At 38.9% G+C, this 20,408-nt stretch overlaps 1 protein-coding gene across 5 annotated transcripts in view; it reads right to left on the bottom strand.

Annotated features, from left to right (window-relative positions):
* Positions 1 to 20,408, bottom strand: part of TLE1 (TLE family member 1, transcriptional corepressor) — a 98,753-nt gene that overhangs the window by 53,524 nt on the left and 24,821 nt on the right. For all 5 annotated transcript variants that reach the window (XR_005825746.1, XM_040580839.1, XM_040580842.1 and 2 more), the window contains exons 7-8: positions 2,261 to 2,465; positions 1,505 to 1,521 (exon numbers count right to left, since the gene is read on the bottom strand). Coding sequence is in view for 4 of the 5 variants with exons in the window: in XM_040580839.1 (XP_040436773.1) it covers positions 1,505 to 1,521; positions 2,261 to 2,465 (222 nt within the window). In the remaining variant the exon portion in view is untranslated. The remainder of the gene's footprint in view (positions 1 to 1,504; positions 1,522 to 2,260; positions 2,466 to 20,408) is intronic.

Genomic DNA, 20,408 nt, shown 5'->3' with positions numbered 1-20,408 from the left:
GTGTTCAGCTATCAAAGTTTAATTTAATTATGAAGTATTATTCTCCACTAGGACAAAAAGAAACTATGGCCACCACAATGTAGAAACCCGAACTCAGTATCTCCATACAGTGGAGTTCTTTTATTACATGAAGCCTCAGATAGTTTAAAGATTACTTAGTGGTAAACCCAACATAAAAAAGAGCCTACTACAGGTACCAATTAAGCGATCATGAGTTACACTTATGGCAACAGAACTAACTGCAACACTAAACCTGACATATAGTAAACTATGCAAGTAATATGCAAATCTCCCACAACACAAAAGCCAGGTTTATTTTTGACAGTTCTCCTTCCATAGGCAAATACTATTCTCAGATACAAGATGAATTCTGAGTCCATATTTCATAGCACTGTGAAGCATCTGATTTTAAACTCAAAAGCCTTTTAGCAAACAACATGATGGACAGGGCAGGGGAGGATGGGAAGAGAGCAAGGATATGAAACATAACCACCACAGCAAAACACAAAGCTATCACTTCTAGATGTGCACACACACACCATCTTAAAATTATTTCCACAGTTACCCTGTCATTAATAACATTAGGCAAGCTGAAATGAATGCTTTCTTAGTAATCTAAAAACAAAAAGATTGCTGCAAAAGATATGCAGATAGTTTCCAGTGATTGTCAAGCCCTAGTATAAAAACAAAAAGCAGCAATAAAAATCAGAAGTTTAGTACCATAAAGATGTCTGTCAAATAACTTTTCCTTGTTCTTGTCTTTTCTAATTGAGACTAAGAAACAAAACAGAGCCCAAATTCACCTATGACATCAACAAGCAGAACTAGCTTTGTTACTTAAAATCATGTGGAAGTTGCACATGGCAATTTCCAACAGACTAATATAGCAATATTGCTCAATACGCAATGGTATAACAGCTGTTACAAAGGAGCTGTTTAGCTGTTTTTCAGATAAAATTGTCTTAGACCAATTCTATTACAGCTTATGTCTAAAGGGAGAAAAAGTATTGCTATGGAAGTCATACCCAAAGCACAAATTAAGTAGTAAAGACATTAGTAAAGCTTAAACAGATTCAGTTAAAGAAACTCCTAGGGCCAAACACCATTATGACATATGAATTTTAAATTTCTCACCTGTTCTGCAACTCTAATTCCTGAAAATCCTACAGGAAAAATCTTAGCTCCAGTAACGTTATACTTTTAAGTCGCAGTCAACATCCTGTTTGATTTGCAGCTTTCCCCCTGCCCCCACCCCATCCTTCAGTAAGCAAACCAAAGCTCAAGCTCCCCCAAAATCGTTCTGCTCAGAAACAACCCTGATTCATACAGCTCTCCAAACAAATGACTTTGTGTTCTGCATAAACCAAGAGATATCTTAACAGAAGACACACTTGCATAGTATCATGAATCTGACTAAAAAGACAGACAAAACAGATAAACAGTGCAGCGTCTGATTATTACATTATATAGAAGTGGAAATATTAGCAGGAATGTTGGTACTTACTGTGCCTGGCTCTCTGTCTGCTCCCGTAGTAACCAAGAAATGCACAGACATGCCCGTTCAGACACAGAGGCAAGAACAGAAATAAAAAAGGGGGGAAAAATTAGAACACAAGCCGCAAACAGTTTTTAAATGGCTTTTATTTATATAAGTCATTGCACATTCCTAATACAGTGATTTCCTGAAAATTACAGTACTTTGTAAACGTGATTTACAGTTTAACCATACACAAAGCCTAGTTTTATTTCATGACAGAATAATTTTTTTTTTTTTTCAAAAATTAGTCAAGTGCAATTTTGCCCAATATTTGTGCCTAGAATTTAAGCCTATGAAACTAAAGTAACAGATGCAATTATCTAAATATTTTGTTTGAACACATTCACTTCAACATTTAACTTCTCGTTCCCCCTACCTTCCCACCCATCCATTTAACAACATTACTTTCTTTGAAAAAATTACCCATTATGCAGTTTAACAGTTTTTCACAATATGGTGCAGGCCACTGGTGTTACAACTAAGCATTTACCAGGATGTCAAAATGCCCTGCAAACTGTAGAGCAGGTGACACCTAGTGATCCCCTTTTATAATACTGAAAACTTCCAAGCTGAGTTTTGCATTAGTGGTATATAAGCAGACATTTTTAAGTTTGCCAGCAGTTTTTTCTTATTCTATATAACTTGAATTCTTTAAAGATGCACATAGTTTGAAGCAATGCGCAAATTTGACAATGTCCTAATCAGGCCTGCCATGCCTCTCACCTCTGTGGTGTTCTGCATCATGATGCTTCTTGTCATCTTTTATTGCCAAGTGAGACTGCCCACCCAAAGCGCTAGAAAGGGCAAGAAGGCCAGCACTGCTTCCAAGTGGGGGGATTCCTGGGGGCTGAAGTCCTGATGGATGTGGTGTTAGAGGCACTGGAGGTCCATGGCCATGGGAGAGATGTTGAGCCTGCAACTGCTGCTGCTGTTCCCAGTGGTATCATCATCCCCAAAAGAATAACGCATAGCACATAGTTTGGGAAGGAGAAGGGAGAAGTTTGGTTAATTACTGAGAATCAACAGTGGATTTTTTCATTTGTTTATCTGTTTTAAATCTAGCTTCTCCCCTTTGTCCCACCACACTATACATCTTGCATTATATCATGCTGTCTGTGGGCAGCTCTGCTCACATCCCATAACCAAAAAAGGCTACCTGGATGCTTGTTCTGCAGCCCAAGGAATGGGTTCAACTACTGCAGGTTGTTTTGAGCAGCTACTGCCCGCCACAGCATCACAGGTGACAAACGAACAGCAGCACCAGAAGGCCCGAATACCTTTCCCTTTCTATAGAAAGGAGTATCACTGCTCTGTGAAAAAAACAAGTTTCACTGGCAAGATGGATTTAAACTCACATCGCTCTTCCCAATTTGGAGACAGTAAGTAGGTTTCTGTTCCGAGTATTAAAAAACTAAAAGACACTGCTCAATTTCATACTTGGTGTCTTAAATTTATATTCCATTCTAGCCAGTCTTTTTTTAGGGGGGAAAAAATATTCATGAACTAACATTGTGTTTAGAAACCAACTTTGAACTTAAAATTCAGGTATTCCAGATCGCATTAATATGGTCATGGAACTCCCGACAAGAGACATGGTATTAATGAATTAAAATACCTCCATCTGTTTCAAAAGCAGCCTGCAAAATCAGTATCATAGTGAGTGGACATGCAACCCTGTAACCAATCTGGCAAAATAATTTCAGAAACAGAGTCCTTACAATGGAATGACTTCCCCGTAGTTTAAATACTAAATGTTAAAGCTGTCATGGTTTCATTAATATTTTCCAAGTTTAGCTAACCATTTAATTTGTCCAAAAATGCTCAGCACAGATTTATTTGGAAAACTAAGCTTCAAAACCATCTTTAGATTAGTCATAGCTCCTCTTTAGTCTGCTACAGGTAAACAGATTTTCTGCTTCTTTCCTGCTTTCTCGTGCCTGAGCATATGAACGGAAGACAGAACAAACCTCTCCACTTTGGCCATGCTCCAACATCCCTCCGCTGAAGGTAGATACCATGAAAAAAACTAGAGTACCACCCAACTCATGGGATCAAAAAGACAGATAAGCAAATGTCTGAACAGGATGAGCTCAGGTAGACATGACAGTCTGACCTTGTGAATGCTAGCGGTCCTCTAAGAGCAGGCAAAATTGTTACAGTACTGCTTGCTGACAGGTACTGAAATATTATCTAGACTAAAGCTCAGTATTTCACAAGTTACTCCAAAATCATCCAATGCAAATAATCCAAAAATATTTTATCTGCTTCCATAGATCCCAAGACTCTTCAAGACCAACTGTCAGCAATACCTGCATAATATCTACTGGTATATGACCGACTGAATTTATTACTATTTAAATAACTACTGTGCCCCTACACTTTTATATCTCATAACCCCATATTATGTAGACAAGGGACTGACACTAAAGAACTCTGGTCTAGACCTGCTAATCTTTCACTTTTGTGTTGTCCTAAGTGTAACACAGACATTATTTACTTATTTTTGATATACAAGACAAATCTTAAAATGTATCACAATACCTTTAGTCAATTCTATAAGCCACGACTTTATAAAATCTTTCTCATACCATGTATCAGGAATTTCTTTCCATGTGCTACATACAAAACCTCACTAGTCTTCACCATAATATGTACATCTGATCACTATCCTTACCAACTTTTCAGTATGTTTAAAAAGCAAAGCGAGAAAGGTGGTTCTTATTCTTCTATTTTTATGTGTTTACAACAACCCAAAAAGTAACATTTTGAAGGAAGTATTAAGAAATATTTTTATTTGAAGTAGTTATGCAGTAGACTACCCTCTACAAAATCAAGCCGCTACTGCTAGTGAAACTTCATGTAACTGAAGAAATATCAGTGAAGAGCACTGTGAAGTCTGACAGGACTGTAGCGTTTTTGTGGGCTTGTTGGTCTTGGTTTTTGTTGTTGTTGGTTTTTGGTTTGGTTTGGTTTTTTTTTATCCAGCCTCTAAAACCAGACTTCAGTAGTTTCCAGAGTGTTTCCACAAATCAGGAGATAACCTGATGTTTTGGCAGGCTCTCTCGAAGTCTTAGTCTGGTATCTTAGTTGTTCCCTTACTCACTGACCACTTGGCCAACTCAGTTACCTGTACCTTAGCCATGAGACAACACCTATCAGCAGTACTGCACTGAATTCATGGCATTGGTCTTACTTGTCCCCAGCTGCACTATGACACTGGATTACCTAGTTATAGTGTGCAGTTAACTAAGAAAAAGTAATTTACCCCTTTCAAATTGGTTTCATGGAGAAAAACCTCCTCCCTTTTCCAAGTCAGCTCAAATCAGTTTATTTTGCAGTGTGAGCACAGGAAGGTCAAAACAGGGAAATGAAGTTAAATTGTTTCCATTCTTGTCCCTACCCCTTTAGGAAGCCATAAAGATTCCCTTTATTCTTGCCTCTCTTGCTTAGTTTAATTAGCAAACAAGTTAACCCACATAATTTCAGGAAGCATAGTTTAACATCTTTCGAAATTAAACTCTTAGGGACACATTACCTACAATTTCTCTGGCTCTAGTTTGTAGCCTAGACGCAGGGTATTTCAAAAGTCCCAGAAATGGAAAAACAGATTAATTCCCACTAACAGCTTCTGAAGCTGAAAGCAGGTAAAAGGGCTAAGTTATGTTTTTCTGACAGGACTGCATACAAATGGTGAGGATCAATGCCCAGTGTAAGGTGTAGAACGGAATACCAGAGCTGTTTATACTTTAGCAGCTTTGCCAAATGGTTACTGAGAGCAGTAGAGGAAAACAGTCCCCAAAGATGCTTAAATATCCAACTACATTAAACAGTTTTAAGACTGAGAACCTGCTCATGGTCTTTTAAGCCACCAAAGGTATATTATGATTTAATGTCTATTACTTGAGACTCATTGCTGTTTTAAGACTGAAGTATACAGATTTATTGTTTACATATTACCTATTCATAATAGGTTTAAAGTTTTCCCTAACACAGATACAGATGATCCTTTCCAGAAGTTCATGCTTTTTTTATTAAAAAAAAAACCTGAATTATCAAAAAAATATTTTCTTTCTAGAAGGGGAAAAGGGAGTATGTACTGCACACAAAGGAAGAAACTGAAGACCAGGGAGATGGATAACAGGCAGTGCTCACCAGATGTATTTAGTAACTAGACATTTGCCATAGTAGATCCTGGAAACAATTGTGTTATGCATATAATCACTTTCCTGTCACTTCAAAGACACTAATGCCTGCTCTGTCACCTTTTAAGAGCTTAGCAGCAGTAAGATATAAAACAGAAGAAGTTGGCAGCAGTATCATGGTCTACTAGGCACGTTCATTAGCAGTTAATTAAAAACTAGACACCTGCCATAAGAAATGTGCTCAAAAAAGGATGAGTAACAGGTCTGTGTTACTACCAATTATTATCATTACTTGCAGAGCAAGGGCTGCGTCCACTTTCAGAGGAAAGTGGGAAAGTAGAGAAGAGTGCAACGATGTGTACCTAAGTGACTGCACTGAGATAATTAGCCATAGTAGAGATTTCAAAACAATCAGTAGTTCACCCACCATTTTCTTGCAAAAAACATAAGTACTTCATATTTGCAAAGGGAGAAAAGAAATGGCAAATTCAGCTTACTGTACAGTCTAGATGTAGATTTTATCACCTCAAATTCTTTTCCTGGTATCCCCTAACCAGACCACAAAGATCCAAAAATCAATATATGAAAAACACAGCACTTGCTTCTCTGAGCAAGCACTTCCTAACAATTTTAAAGGCAGTACGGTTTTTCACCTCCAACATCCCAGGCAAGTTCCAGCTATAAAGAGCTCTTTAATTAGGACTTACAATTTGGAATTCATTTTCAATCTCTGACAGAGACTTCCAGAAACAGAGTAAATCTTTGTGAAACAAGTGAGATGTCTCCTTTAGGCTCTCTGCTTATCAAGATAGAACAAGAGCTGCTACAATCCCATTTCCCACCTTAAAGAAGCTCTACTGGGGTCACAAACTACTATAGCTTACTTAGAAATCTAGTTTCGAATTCCTAGCATTAAAGAGTTGGAGCATTCTTCTGTTCTTAAACAGATGTGTGATGTACTTACTATTCAGTACCTGCTGAAAAGCACTGAACTAAAATTCAGAGGTGATGTACCTAACAGTGGAAAAAAGGTTATACCTGGTCCTAAACTGTAACAGCTGTCTTCTCTTGTGCCCTTCTAAATAAACATCAGAGAGTAGAAAATGTTTCAAAAACCTTATCAGCCTAGCACCAGTAATACTATCAACAGATTCCCTCAAGCTCCATAGAGATGTTATGAAAAAAATATCTGGCAAGCACAAAAGTAATTTAGAGACCTAAAATGTAAAGGGCACTATTTCACGTCAATTCCTGTAAAATTGAAGAACTGTGATTTTGATGAACTCAAGCAGGCAGAAAGATGTGACAGAAAAACATGCATTACTGTGTTCAATCTCATTGCCATATTCTCTCCCTTCCTAAATGGAAATCTTCAGTGTTTTTATTTGCTTGCTTAAGTAGCAGAAAGAACTAAGAGCCTGTATCAAATGCCTGTGGCAAATAAACATGAGGGCCACTGACTGAGCACAGCTAGCTGACCAAGCAACCTTCCCCCCACTGTTTAGAAATACTTTTTAAACCAACATTGCAAATTTAACCTTCCAAAAAATGTAAACAACTCACAATTATTCTCCTGTTAGATCCAGTCTTCTCCCTCATTCAAAACACAACCCAAACCCCTGCACACACTACTTACACCACCAACAGTCAAACCTAGCAGGAGAGAAGTCATTAGACAGTCTAAGCCATTAACTAATACTTGCATCTAAGTTTCTGCAGATGCTTTCAAAAAAGTGTTTTGGCTACAGGGGAGAACATACTGCAGGATGAAAACCAACTTCCCTTAAGAATATATCCACATTCTTCTACAACAGAGTGACTGCATCAGTGTACAAGGAAAGAACTACAGATACCATCTACAGAGACTTCTGTAAGGCATTTGTGCCTCACAACATCCTTGCCACTCAGGTGAAGAGATACAAGGTTGATGGATGGATTGTTAGATGCATGAGGAACTTGTTGGATGACCGCATCCAAAGAGTCAATGAGACTCATAATCCCAGCGGAAACCAGTAACTACTGATGTACCCAAGAGTTCATAATGGGGCAAACACTATTCAATACCTTCATCAATAACATAGCTAAGGGGATTGAGCACACCATTATCAAGGTTGGAGATGACACCATGCTGAGTGGTGCAGTTGATTCACCTAAGGGAAGGGATGTCATCCAGATGGATTTTGACAGACTTGAGGAGTAGGCCCTTAAAAATCTCATGAGGTTCTACAAGGCCAAGTGCAAGGTCCTGCACCTGGGTCAAGGCAATCCCCAGTATCAGTACAGGCTGGAGTATGAATGGGTTGAGAGTAGCACTGTGGAGAAGGACATGCACCAGCAATATGCACTTACAACCCAGAAAGCCAACTGCATCCTGGGCCACATCAAAAGAAGCAGAGTCAGCAGGCTGAGGGCAGCTGAGCTCCTCTACTCCACTGTCATGAGATGCTCATCTGGAATACTCTATCCAGATCTGGGGTTCACAGTGCAAGAAGATGACATGGACCAGTTAGAGCAGGTCCAGAGGAGGGCCACAAAAATTATCAGAGGGCTAGAACATCTGTCCTATGAAGACAGACTGGCAGAGTTGGGGTTGTTCAATCTGGAGAAGTTAAGTTTCCAGAGAGACCTCGTAATAGCATTTCAATACTTATAGGGGGCTTATAAGAAACATGGGGACAGACTTTTTAGTAGGGCCTGTAACAACAGTTTTAAACTGAAAGAAGATAGATTTAGATTCAATATTAGAAAGAAATTCTTTACTGTGAGGGTGGGGAGACACTGGAACAGGTTGCCCAGAGAAGTTGTGGATGCCCTGTCCTTGGAAGTGTTTGCAGTCAGGTTGGACAAAGCTTTGTGCAACCTGATCTAGTGAAAGATGTCCCTTTGCATGGCGGTGGGGCTGGACTTTGTCTTTGAAGGTCTGTTCCAATCCAAACGATTCCATGATAGGTGAACAGACTGAAAATATGAGCTAACCAATATGGGTTGCTTACTACTCCACCTTCTAACCCAGCTTCAGCAGCAGCAGCTCTGTTTCCTCTTCATTGCTTTTGGATGTTTCTTTTTCCTTGACAATATCACCACTAGATTAACAGCAGTCCCCGCAACACAGTCCCTCCTAACCTATCTGAACCCTAAGCTTCAGTACTGTAGCAGCAATCTGCAAAACTAAGCTCCAAATTTGCTTTCTTTTGCTGATGAAACAAAACTGGGAGGAGTGGCTGGTACACCAGATGGCTGTATTACCACTCACAGGGACCTCAGCAGGCTGGAAAAATGGGCTGACAGGACTTTCTTCAATTGCAACAAGGGGAAGTGCAAATGGAAGTACAAAGTCCTGCACTGGGAGGAACAATTCCATGCACCAATATATGCTGGCAGCTGTTCAGCTGGAAATCAGCTTTGCAGAAAAGGACCTGGGAGTCTTGGCAGACACCAAGTTGAATGTGAGCCATCAATGTGCCCTTGTGGCAAAGCAGGTGAATGGCATCCTGGGCTACATTAAACAAAATATTGCCAGCAGGTCAAGGCAGGTGATCCTTCTCCTCTACTCACCACTGTTGAGGCCACACCTGGAAGGAGTATTGTTCCAGTTCTGAGCTTCTCAGTACAAGAGAGACATGGCCATATTGCAGAGCATCCAATGATGGGCCTAGAGAAGGCTGAACAGTCCCCCCTCTCTCAGCCTGTACTCATACACAAGATACTCCAGTTCCTTAATCATCTTTGTAGCCCATTGCTGGATGGCCCAATGACGGGGAAAGAGGCAATGGGCACAGACTGAAACACGAGAGATTCCTCCTGAACATCAGAACACATGGGGGTTTTTTACAGCAATGGTGACAAGCACTGGCACAGGTTCCCCAGGGAGGTTGCAAATTCTCTATCCTTGAGGATACTCAAAAGCCGTATGGACACAATCCTGAGCAAGTGGTTCTAGGTGGTCCTGCTTGAGCAGAGGGGATGGACCAGACAACTTCCAAGGGTCCCTTCTAACCTCAGGCATTCTGTGATTCTGCAATTCTTACTGCTTACCATTTTCTCCCTGTTTAAATGTGTTTTAGAAAAATGTGAATCAGCTACTTTCATTGCTTAATTTTCTGCCCAAGTCCTTTGAAACATCTGTGTTTAGTTTGGTTCATTTGGTTTTTTTACTTCCTCTTCTTCTAAATGCTCAGGTTTTATTCTGACAGATAGCAAGCCACACTATACCCCAGTAAACAAACTTGAAAGTGCCCACTACTGCATCTCTAGGTAGTGAGCCAGGAATTGAGCCTTTGTAGTTTTGTAGAAGTCCTTTGAAAACACTATCCATGATGTGAACAAGACACAGTGCCTTGGGTGCAGGAAGAGACTATCCCTTCAGAACAAAGAAACAGTGTCTTCAGCAAACCTCTTTCATCTATAAATCACGTGAAACGTCATTGTACTACAGAGATGTAAGCCCACAGTGATACCAGGTGATTTTTACCAGTGTGTTTAACTGCAAATGTTGCAACTAATGTATCCATGACATTGCCGAGCTGCACAACGCTGTATTATGTACTTTAGCTAGTAGTAGAACGCTGCATTTTATAGTTTAGCTACTAAGTAGATAAGAACTGGTCTGAAACCAAGACATGAGCCAAGAGTGCTGAAACAGGGCCAGAAGAGAAGGTCATGAAAAGGATAATAATAAGAAAAGGAAGATGACGAAGAAGAGGATTAAGAAAGGATGGAGAAGTCTCCCAAATGACTACCAGAGGACCCCCAACCCATTATGCTACACATGCATATAAAAGTGTAGATATGATACATAGTTCCTGAAACTGTAATGAGTATGGTAATAATTTCTCAGAAACATCATTAATATGTATAGATCAGCCATATATAGATAAACAGTGAACAAAGTCAGTATGCACATTGGGTGAAGCTTATCCCCTGTGTATCTGGTGCCAAAAATAAAGAATGCCTGCTTTCTAACCACTCTAAACTGGGTATTAGAGAGTTTAGTCTCAAATTTCTCGGTATTATTAGAAATCAAGTCTGGTTTCCTCTTTCCTCTTCAAAAAATAGGAAAAGCAATGCAGATTTCAACTGGCTCACAAAGACTAAAAAGACCACTTCATGCTTCGGTGCTGGCATTGCATTTTTACACTGAAATATACCTGTTTCACTCTAAAATGTATGTCTTCTACAGAACTATGCTACACAGTTTTGTCACAGAATCCCAAACCTGGTCAACTGCTCTTTTCTCCTTGCATTAGAGATTAAACTACATTGTTTAATCTTGCTAAATTAAGGGAAGTTAGAATAAACACAAGCACAATTCCTCATAAACTTGCTCTACAAGGCTAGAAGTTCCTCTCTATCTAAAGAACGAAAATAAAAACTAGCTGCACTTACAAAGCTGCCACACTAACTTCTCTGAAATAAAATTATATATTTATTTATTGGCAGTGTACTTTGAGGAAAAACAATTCCATAGATGAATTACAACACAGGAAGAAATACAGATTCTAATGCAGGGGCAGCAAAATCGGTCACCTTCAAAGAGCCCACAGAATGCAACTGTAGCAGCCAGCACGGGTCAAAAGCAGTTATACTGAAGCCTGCATCTACCTAGCAAAGCTCTAAATTCAATTTTTCATTACTACAACAGGAAAATGTTTGAAAACGCCTTAAACCCCTTACATTTAGTATTTGTGTCTTATTCTTTAGCTTGTCTTTTAGAATAGATTCTGTATTTCATGGGGATTTTTTCTTTAAAAAAGAACAACAAGAAAAATGAAATCTCTCAACAAAAGAAAGGCTTGGCTGTTATCAATTTGAATTGCATAGACAGTACCAGTCTACCTACAAGTACACACATAGCATTTTTGTTGAATCACAAGATCTCATCTTTAAATTTTAATACTGAAGTTGGCTTTACACCTACAGAACTGAGAAACAGGTCTTCAGTGCTTCCCAATATAATGCAAATAGCAAATATAAAAATAATTTCCACGTGTAGCTTATTAACTGCTGATTAGTTCCCACCACCACTATAGATCACATATACAGACTGCAAGGGAGAAAGCAGCACTCTGTCTTTTCCTTAGCACTATGCTGAGCATCAGCTGTAGTCTTTGCTGTGCCTTCCTGTCTCACTTTAAACAGCTAGGTTTTTCTGCCCTTCCTTCTGGCATTCTGGAGGGCAAATCTATGCACCAGAATTAGAAAGATAAAGAGATACTACACTTCAGACCTCTTCAAAATGATCACTCTTGTAAACAGTAACGACAGATGTGGGTGACCCCACCCAAATGATTTGTCACCTCACCCAATGAATGAGCACATCAGCTGTTTTTCTGCCAAAATGATCAGCAATTAACTATTTAACAAAAGTTTAGTGATAATTGTGAAGTGGCAAGATTTTTAACATCCCATTGACATAGAGGGAACAATTATATAGTACTGCCAGCATGACTGGCACTTTCAAAAGAGCAGACCTGAACTAGCAGCCTAGCTATACTGTGGAGCCTCTGTGGATCGTCCCACACCGGCAGAGCCCTGCAGCAAGGATGCAGGATATTGCCAGCAGATGGAATTCTTCCAGTTCAGTGACATCTTCTCCCCAAGGTGCGTTAGCCCTCCACTGGAGTGTGTAGCTGCAACCACATAAGGGCTTTTGCCAACTGAAAAGTAGGGTTTTCTTCCCTCCTCCATGCTTTTAGGCAGTGTAAGTCAACCTAAAACTTAGCAGCTTGTACCAAGTTGACCAGACCCCTTGAAGCATAGCTAGAGCTTGTGTCAGCAGCTATGCTGGCAACACAACAAGCAGCCTATGAACTGCAGAAGCCTTTTTGCTAGCATAACCTTATATGTATATACACACATACAGCATTTTATGTATCAAATATATTATGATATAAATTACATCATTTTATATATCATTAACAGTTATATACTACATATACTCTGTCATATAATTACATCACATATATTGCTTGTTTATACTTTCGTATAAGAATGTAGAAGTTCCTTTGTGTGTTTGTATATATAATCTGTTTATAGGTATTACAGGGCTGCCTTAAGTACAGTTGCTGTCTTAAACAGTTTATAGCAAAAAAAGGAAATAGAAACAAGTCAGAAGAGCAAGTTCTAAGGGTCCTAGTATTAATAATGGTTGTGGTTTTTTTCCTTAGATTACATAATGTTGTGGGTTTTTTTCCTTGGGCTAAATTCTTAAGAAATAATGGACAAACAGCAAAGCTGAAGCTGCATTGGAGAAAAAAGACTATGCAACAATAGAGGACAGATGTCATCGGGCAGGAGGGATTGGATGGGAAGAGTCAGAGTAAAAACTGAAAAAATTATGCTTGTGCAGGAAAACATGTCTTCAGAGGACTTCCTGACTCTAAAGGAAAGTAACAAGTTCAAAACCACAATCCAAAAACCACAGAAGACAACCTTAAATTCTCTTGATCCAGACAAGACAAAGGCTGGTTTTCTGAAACCAGTTACATTCTTCTGATCACTGTCAAGAGTAAGTCAGTTCAAAACCAAAGCTTTTCTTTAATTTTGGTCCACTAGATACTGCTTTCTCTGAAGCCTCAGATGCAAGCCTTAAGTCACTAGAATGTAGCTGTCAGCAAACAGTACTTCCAGTTTGCAGAAACTGCCAGCAGTTTTTTTCTGTGGCAACCATAAATTCCTACTAGTACTCACCTTCTAATCTCTAATCTACATTTTTGTCTTATTAGCTACTGTTAGCACACCGTTGCTGTGCAGCAGCACTTCAAAAGCATGGTCCTGCTGACAGCAGCCAAAACCAACTAGTTCGAGCATGCACCAACTTGGAAATGACTTAAAGATATTAATCTAGGAGGTTTTATTACTGACATGTGATTATCTTAAGTATTTAGTTTTCTTGCAGCCTCTTTCAGTCTCCAGAAATTTAAATCTGGCTGTAGATGAAGATAGTGATGATTGAGCAGAAAGGCTTTTTGCTAAATTAAAATCCTTAAATTGAATATATTATTTTAAACTACACTCTTAACTCTTTTGTCCTAGCTACTTCTAACTATAACATTTCAGAGATATCATGGAATGAAAAATATGAGAGTCATGAGAAAAGTATTACATGGATTTTTATTTACTGTTCCAAAGCCACAGACCAGATTCTTTGAAATTCCCCAACACATTCTGTAACTACTTCCACCTACCAAATGAGAATCGCTTCTTAACATGCATTTGAGCAATCCACTTTTGCTAATCCTTGCTTTTACCACCTCAATACTACTGTTTGTAAGTATTTAAAGAGCTACGGTTAGCCAGCACCTTTCAAAACAGTACTGGACGTTCACAGAAAATAAGTGTTATACAAGATGCAACTTTGGAATAATGCAGTTACCAGATACCAGGAATGCTGTAATTGATACAAACTCTTCAGCATACTGAAAAGTTGCAGCAAACTGCCCCCCAAACTGTGTCTTTGCCCTGCCTTTAATATTTCCTAAAGTTATCCTAAATGCCTATGCTAGCCTCGCCTTGTACAAGAACAAGGAAAGCAAGCTTCTCTCCCTTCTGTTCCAGTCCTCCCACACAGCCCCCTGTCCCAACAGTTTGCCTTGTTCTTCCCTCATGAAAAACATTGGGGGTTGCCATTTTCTCGTACATCTCTAGTTTAACGTTTACAGTACTTGCGTCCCCCTGCACCTTCCTCCAGCCCCTTTGCGCTTACCTCTCTGTGCTTTCCTACCCGCAGTGACTCCATCTTTGCCACAGTTGCCCACTTACAGGTACATTGTGCCAGTGCAGTGCACACCACTCCCACTGGCACACTGGCAGTTCACTTCAGTTTATCAGTGTTTGCTTCTCAGAACCTAACCTTAGTTCCTTTCGGATCTGTATGCTTCAGTTTTTGCACCCTTCCCTCCTACCATGAGGTAGTCCAGTTTACAACCCTACATCATTCAGCATGTAAACACCTGATGCCTTTCTCTATTCTTACTTACGTTGCAGGACAACTCCAAGACCATGCTTTGCTTCACCCTTACTCAACTAACTTTGCATTTGATTTCATCTCATGTGCATCAGTCCCAGCTGCATTTCTCTTTTTTCTGAGCCAACTGATTAATTCTTCCCCTCCAACTCCTTCCTCCTCCAAACCTACCATATCTCAGACTTCATTCAGGAGAAGCACTGAAGGTCACATCACATTTTTATCTCTGCCTACAGACTCCTCACCTACTCCACTTGTCTCATTTCAACTATGAACACAAAGCAGATGTTTGTAAGGGGGAAGAAGGTACGCTCATCACTTCAGTTTGTCTCCTTTTACTTCCTTGATAACTTTGGCAAAAAGTGAACATTCACAAAAACTATCTTCAAACATGGAAAACTATTCTGTCTGCATATGCTTTAAATGTCTCTAGAGGAAGCAATCCTTTCCACCAGGATTAAATAACCTACCTTTCTGTGCCAAAGAAATATATATGTATTTCTGCTCCTCTGCCTCAACCATTTTCAAAGGCAAACTCATCCCTAACCCCCATTTTGCCTTTCTGGTAGCCCTTCCGTAGTCTCGTTATTAAAGCTCACTGAACACACTTTCTGTAAATCCTTGCATTTAACTGTACTACTCCAGTATTTTGACTAAATTTTGGTCCTTTCCATTCCACCAAAACTGTTCCTTCCAGACCAGTCTAACAGCCATTTAGAACCAAGATCACAAAAAGAAGAAATTGTCTCTTCTGCCATATCAATTTCCTCTGCTTTTATCTACCTAACCCTTCCTGAAACCACATTCTCCATTGACTTCTCTAGTCTTCTGTTTACTACTGCCACATACACAGGTTTTCCTATCCATCCCACTTGCACCTTTCTCCTGCTGCAAAACAGACCAACTTACATCTCTACACCATTCAACATGCACATCCCACATCCCCAGAATCTGCTCAGTAGACAGTAATCCAGCAAGTGGTACCAGCTCACCACTGGTACCTCACATGCTCATCTCATCAGCCTACCTTCTCTCTGCATTCACAGTAGCAGCTTATCTTCAGGTTTGATGTCTAGCTACCCACATTTTTTTTCCCAATCATCTCCCTTTCACTTCTTTCTTGAAACATGTTTAGCTTCACAAATCCGTAACCATATACTTCGTCTCACCTTTGACTTGTAACTTAGAGACTAGATCTAAATAAGAGCCACCTAAAGATCTTCTGCCTTTCTTTCTGCCCAAGATCCAAGATGCAACTTTTCTACCCACCCACATGTCAAACTTTGCAAGGTAAGTGAGGTCTGGGTTGCAACTCAATTACATTTGATTTTTGAATGCAGTTTTCCTCTCTTCAGCATGACTGAAGACATCTTCTCCAGTAAATTATTGTCTCATTTTGATACTACTCTCCTCTATATTGCTGCTCCAAGGTTCTCCATTTCCCCAGCAGTTCAGAGTGCACAAAATGTGTAAGGAAGGGCACGGGGGTGGGGGTGTCAAGTGGAAACCAAGTTTGGTTAACACTATCTCTTCATTCACATTTCACACACCTTCTCCCAGGTTGTCTGTTTTGTGTAGGACAAGCTACCAATACACATCAATAATGTTCTCATTTTTTCCTCAAAACTTAGTGGCACTAACAATAAAAATCTAACCATTGTTTGAGGACTGGTATTTTGAGAATACCAATTGTCATGCTGACAAATACCTTCCCTTGCAATCTAATTTAAACTTAAGTTTACAAGTCTGGAGCCTTTGTATTCTGAAAGCACCTACCATGACAGAATCCTAGCATGTAATTAACATATCTATGTATTTTTAAAAGAACAAAATATGACGAATAAGCCAGCATGTTGCCACACAATAGAGTTCCTATTGCCAGAGTTCAGTAATTTAGACACGAGGTTAGCTAGTTTATGTTAGAAGTGAGTACACAGTGTCTTGTGCTCACTAGATCTCATTTTATTTAAAAGAACTAGGCAATTTCCCCTCCCTCTACACATAATACAGATCATGGCTGAGGAGGATCTGAAGTAATGCTACAGCTGCTTAGCTCTTCCCTTCCACTAAGTTCTGCATTCATTTCTGCTCTAGTCTGTATTTCTATTTTATAATGAAACACATAGCCTAGTTATTTATAGGCTTTCTAAGGATTAACTACACACTCATAAGAATAAACCCTCAAGAGGTTAACCTCATCCTCTTAAGCTTCACACACTACAATCCCAGAGATAGCTGGCAACCACAGCCAAGAAAGAAAAAATAATCCCACATCTTGCTAATCCTTTAGCCAATCACCTCATGCAACAGTGGAGAGGCCTCTCCGAGGCCTACAACTCAATCTGTCTCAAGAGTACTGTCAAATCCAAAAGATACACATTTCACAGAACCATTAGCAATCCACCTCAAAAGGCAAAATAAGACATACCTGGCTACCCGGTGCAATGCTGAAAGATTCCAGTTTGCTACTTTTATTTCCTATTTATGTATTTGCGTACTGTACCCAATTTATTAATTTGAAAGTAAATCTAACAAATTTTGCATTGTTTACATCTAGATAGACCCATTTAACCATCTCTTATGCTTCCTAGCATGAACTTTGTGTACCTTTGATTCTCCAGCCAAACCATATCTCTCTCAAAAAAAACCAAACAAAAACAACAAACAAAAAAACCCACATTTTCAAGTTAAACAATGATAATTACTTAAATTTTTCATACCATAATCGATTCTCCCTTTTCTCCCTTAAACCCAAAGAGCTGCAGCAGTGTCAAGGAGTTAATGGATGCACTTAAGTCAAAGGTTTCTGGTTTTTTTATTACCTATCTAGCAAAATTGCTACTTCATTCAACTTTAATAAATATTAAACTGTGCCATTAAAAAAAAAAATCAGCAAAGAGGTTGTTTAGCCACTCTGCTAGCCCACAGCTGGAAATTAAGGCCTTCAAGAACATTCACAAAAAGTATAAGATCAGAGGTAGGACTGTTAATAACTACATGTCATCCACAGTTCTTTCCTGAAGTAAGAACTTTTAATCAACACAGAGGATTAGCATTTATTTCTTACAAACCCATAAAGTCTAACTATTATTTCCTTTTTTTTCTAAATCTGTCAAATTCATTCATTCACTTTTGTATATGCTCAATATACACAGATTACAAAGCCTCACTTCTGACTTCGTAGGCAAATTCTCTGAAAAATCTCTGTCCCATAAGATTACAAATCCCTACCCTCACAGTCTGTCCTCTAATAGGCTTCCATTTTCTCAACTGGAAATAAAAAAAAAGTATAAAATAAATATAGTTCAAAATCATCTTGTATTTCAAAAAGTTGTTCCCACTAATTAAAGGCTTGTTCCCTTCGAGAATTCACATATAGGCCAGCAGCAACAGTAACTGCTCTAACTCAGGCAAGCCAATTGGGAAGCTCTTGAATCATTCAGCGTCAGGCAACAACTACCTATAAAAAGAGAAGGGGCGGAGGAGTATGTCTCTCTGTGTGTGTGTGTGTGTGTGTGTGTGTGTGTGTGTGTCAAACCCCAACAGAAATGCAGACTTTTATCTAATCAAAAGAAACTACACAAGTGAACATCAGCTAAGAAAATTAAAGTTTCCTCATACCCTCAAAATTTATTGTACATAAGTATCCTTGGTAGTATGACTCCAGAAGGTACTCGGTTGCATCTTCTACCGTTACAGATTGGTCGAGCCTATTTGCATTCTGAAAAGGAGTTGCATGATCTTTCATGCTCATAATAAGTGTCTAAACCGTTAAATTACTATTTCTTTTCTTATCTTGAAAGACACTGCACTTTAACAGCATGGCCCTTCCATTGTTCTTTACACCAAGTCATGTCCCTGAACAATACCGACAGCTGCTATCAAACTGGGCTGTGCTCACTCTCAGTGCAGCTGCCGCTTGTAGGAACAGACAGGCTTCTGATGTGTGTTCCCCCTCTGGGGAGAGGGCTTGACATGCTGCGTGCTCAGTGAGGGGGAGCAAAGGTCCACTGAATTGTCAACCCAATTTTATGCTATTCAGTTTTTCCAGGATATACACCATCTCTTTCAAACAAAATCAAGCATATGTCAAAGCATGAAATTCATTGTGTGGCACAAGATAATTATTGATCATGTAGACTGTAAAAGATCACTGGAACATACATCTAATTTTAGCATTATGTATATGCATGCATCTACACAGTCCAAGAAATTTTGTGCCCAACAAGTTAATTTCCTCATTCACAGTTTTGGATTTGTATGGAATCATTCAGCAGTCTTTCAGAAGACAGAAGAAAAAGTATCTCTTCTAGTGAATCTTTGATAATTTAAAAGGAAAAAACATGCAGGGTTCTATTCCTGCTTCCAAACAGGTTCCTCTCCCCACCCCCAAAAGAGAAGTTCTTAATTGCACGCGATACTTAATAGATCCTATTGCTTTTAAGACTATTGTGCCAACTTTAAAAAGCGGTACATGACATGCTAGAGATAGCAAAAATTGGTTTGGCTAAATAGCACGATTCTACATCCAGTAAGAATGTTTTAAAATATGTTCCAATACATATTTCTATTTACTGCATATTTTTTTCTTTAAAACTAGTTCATTAAAAAGAGGTTTCCATTCTATTTTCATCCTAAAGTAATTCATTTTTTAAAATTGCAAGAAAGTACAGTTCTCTAATCTTTGTTAATCAAATACCACAAATGTACATGTGTTGTATTTCAAAGATCAAATCAGGTATTCATAAAGTAATTCATTACACAAGCAAAACATAGAGAAGATTGTGACGAATACAGATGTAATTGTGTGGGTTTCTAAGATGTGATTAGTAAATCAACTAAGTAACAGTCAAAATTTGATACGAAGGGAAAAACAGCACAGATTTTAAGGGGGGGGGTGTATGTTTATGCAAAGCTAATCTGTCAAGTGTAATAAAGCAGCTTGAATAAAATTTAAGCTGAAAATCCACTGAAGCTCCCCATTTCAGGGAGGAAAAGCTATTAAAAGGAAATGAAGGTCACCCTCCCAGTTTATTTCACCTAATTGACTGCCAACAGCTTACCACAGGCAAACCGACTGCAGATCTGCAATTGAGAAACTGATGAAAGGAGGGTTTTCAAGCTGAGGCTCATTCTTTTAATCCTCCCTCACTCTTTTTTTTTTTCTTCCATCTCCAGTTGGGATGTAATTTTAAGCACAGATGGATTAACTGGTTCCATTGTCTGTAGATGTCATTGGACTATGGCACTGTTAATCCGTACAGCAGCATGTCTAATTATCATTACAAAGTGTCTGAGGGAACTATAAAGACCAGCAGGGCATCTTCTCACAAGCAATTAACATAAATTGATAAGTGAGTAATTTGAATCTGCTCAAGGCGCTCACATATGAATAAAATCAGAAAGGACGAGTTCTTGTTTCAGCTACTTCTTTCACTTAGTCTGGAAGGGCAGAAAACATGAGAAATATTCTAGACTTAGTGGCAGGGGACATGAACTCATACAGTGGAAGAAATGTATGGTTCAAAAAGTTCATTAATACAAAGCAAATGACTTGTGATTGACAACCAGTCACAAGCAAGTAGTATTAACTTATTTCAGCATATTTAGCACATACTTAGTGAAAGGCTATTAGAACACTGTGTCAGACAATTAATACTACTTCAAAAGCAAGTGAAGTTTCTTTTCAGTAGTTTGCTAATTTAAAATTCATGAAAGATTCACAAGAAAAGGAAAGAAAGAAGAATGAATAGTTGTACAGGCT

Source organism: Falco naumanni, chromosome Z, assembly GCF_017639655.2.
Source record: "Falco naumanni isolate bFalNau1 chromosome Z, bFalNau1.pat, whole genome shotgun sequence".
Taxonomy (NCBI): Eukaryota; Metazoa; Chordata; class Aves; order Falconiformes; family Falconidae; genus Falco; species Falco naumanni.
Note: the sequence above shows the minus strand (reverse complement) of the source record. Positions and strands in the feature narration are given on the sequence as shown.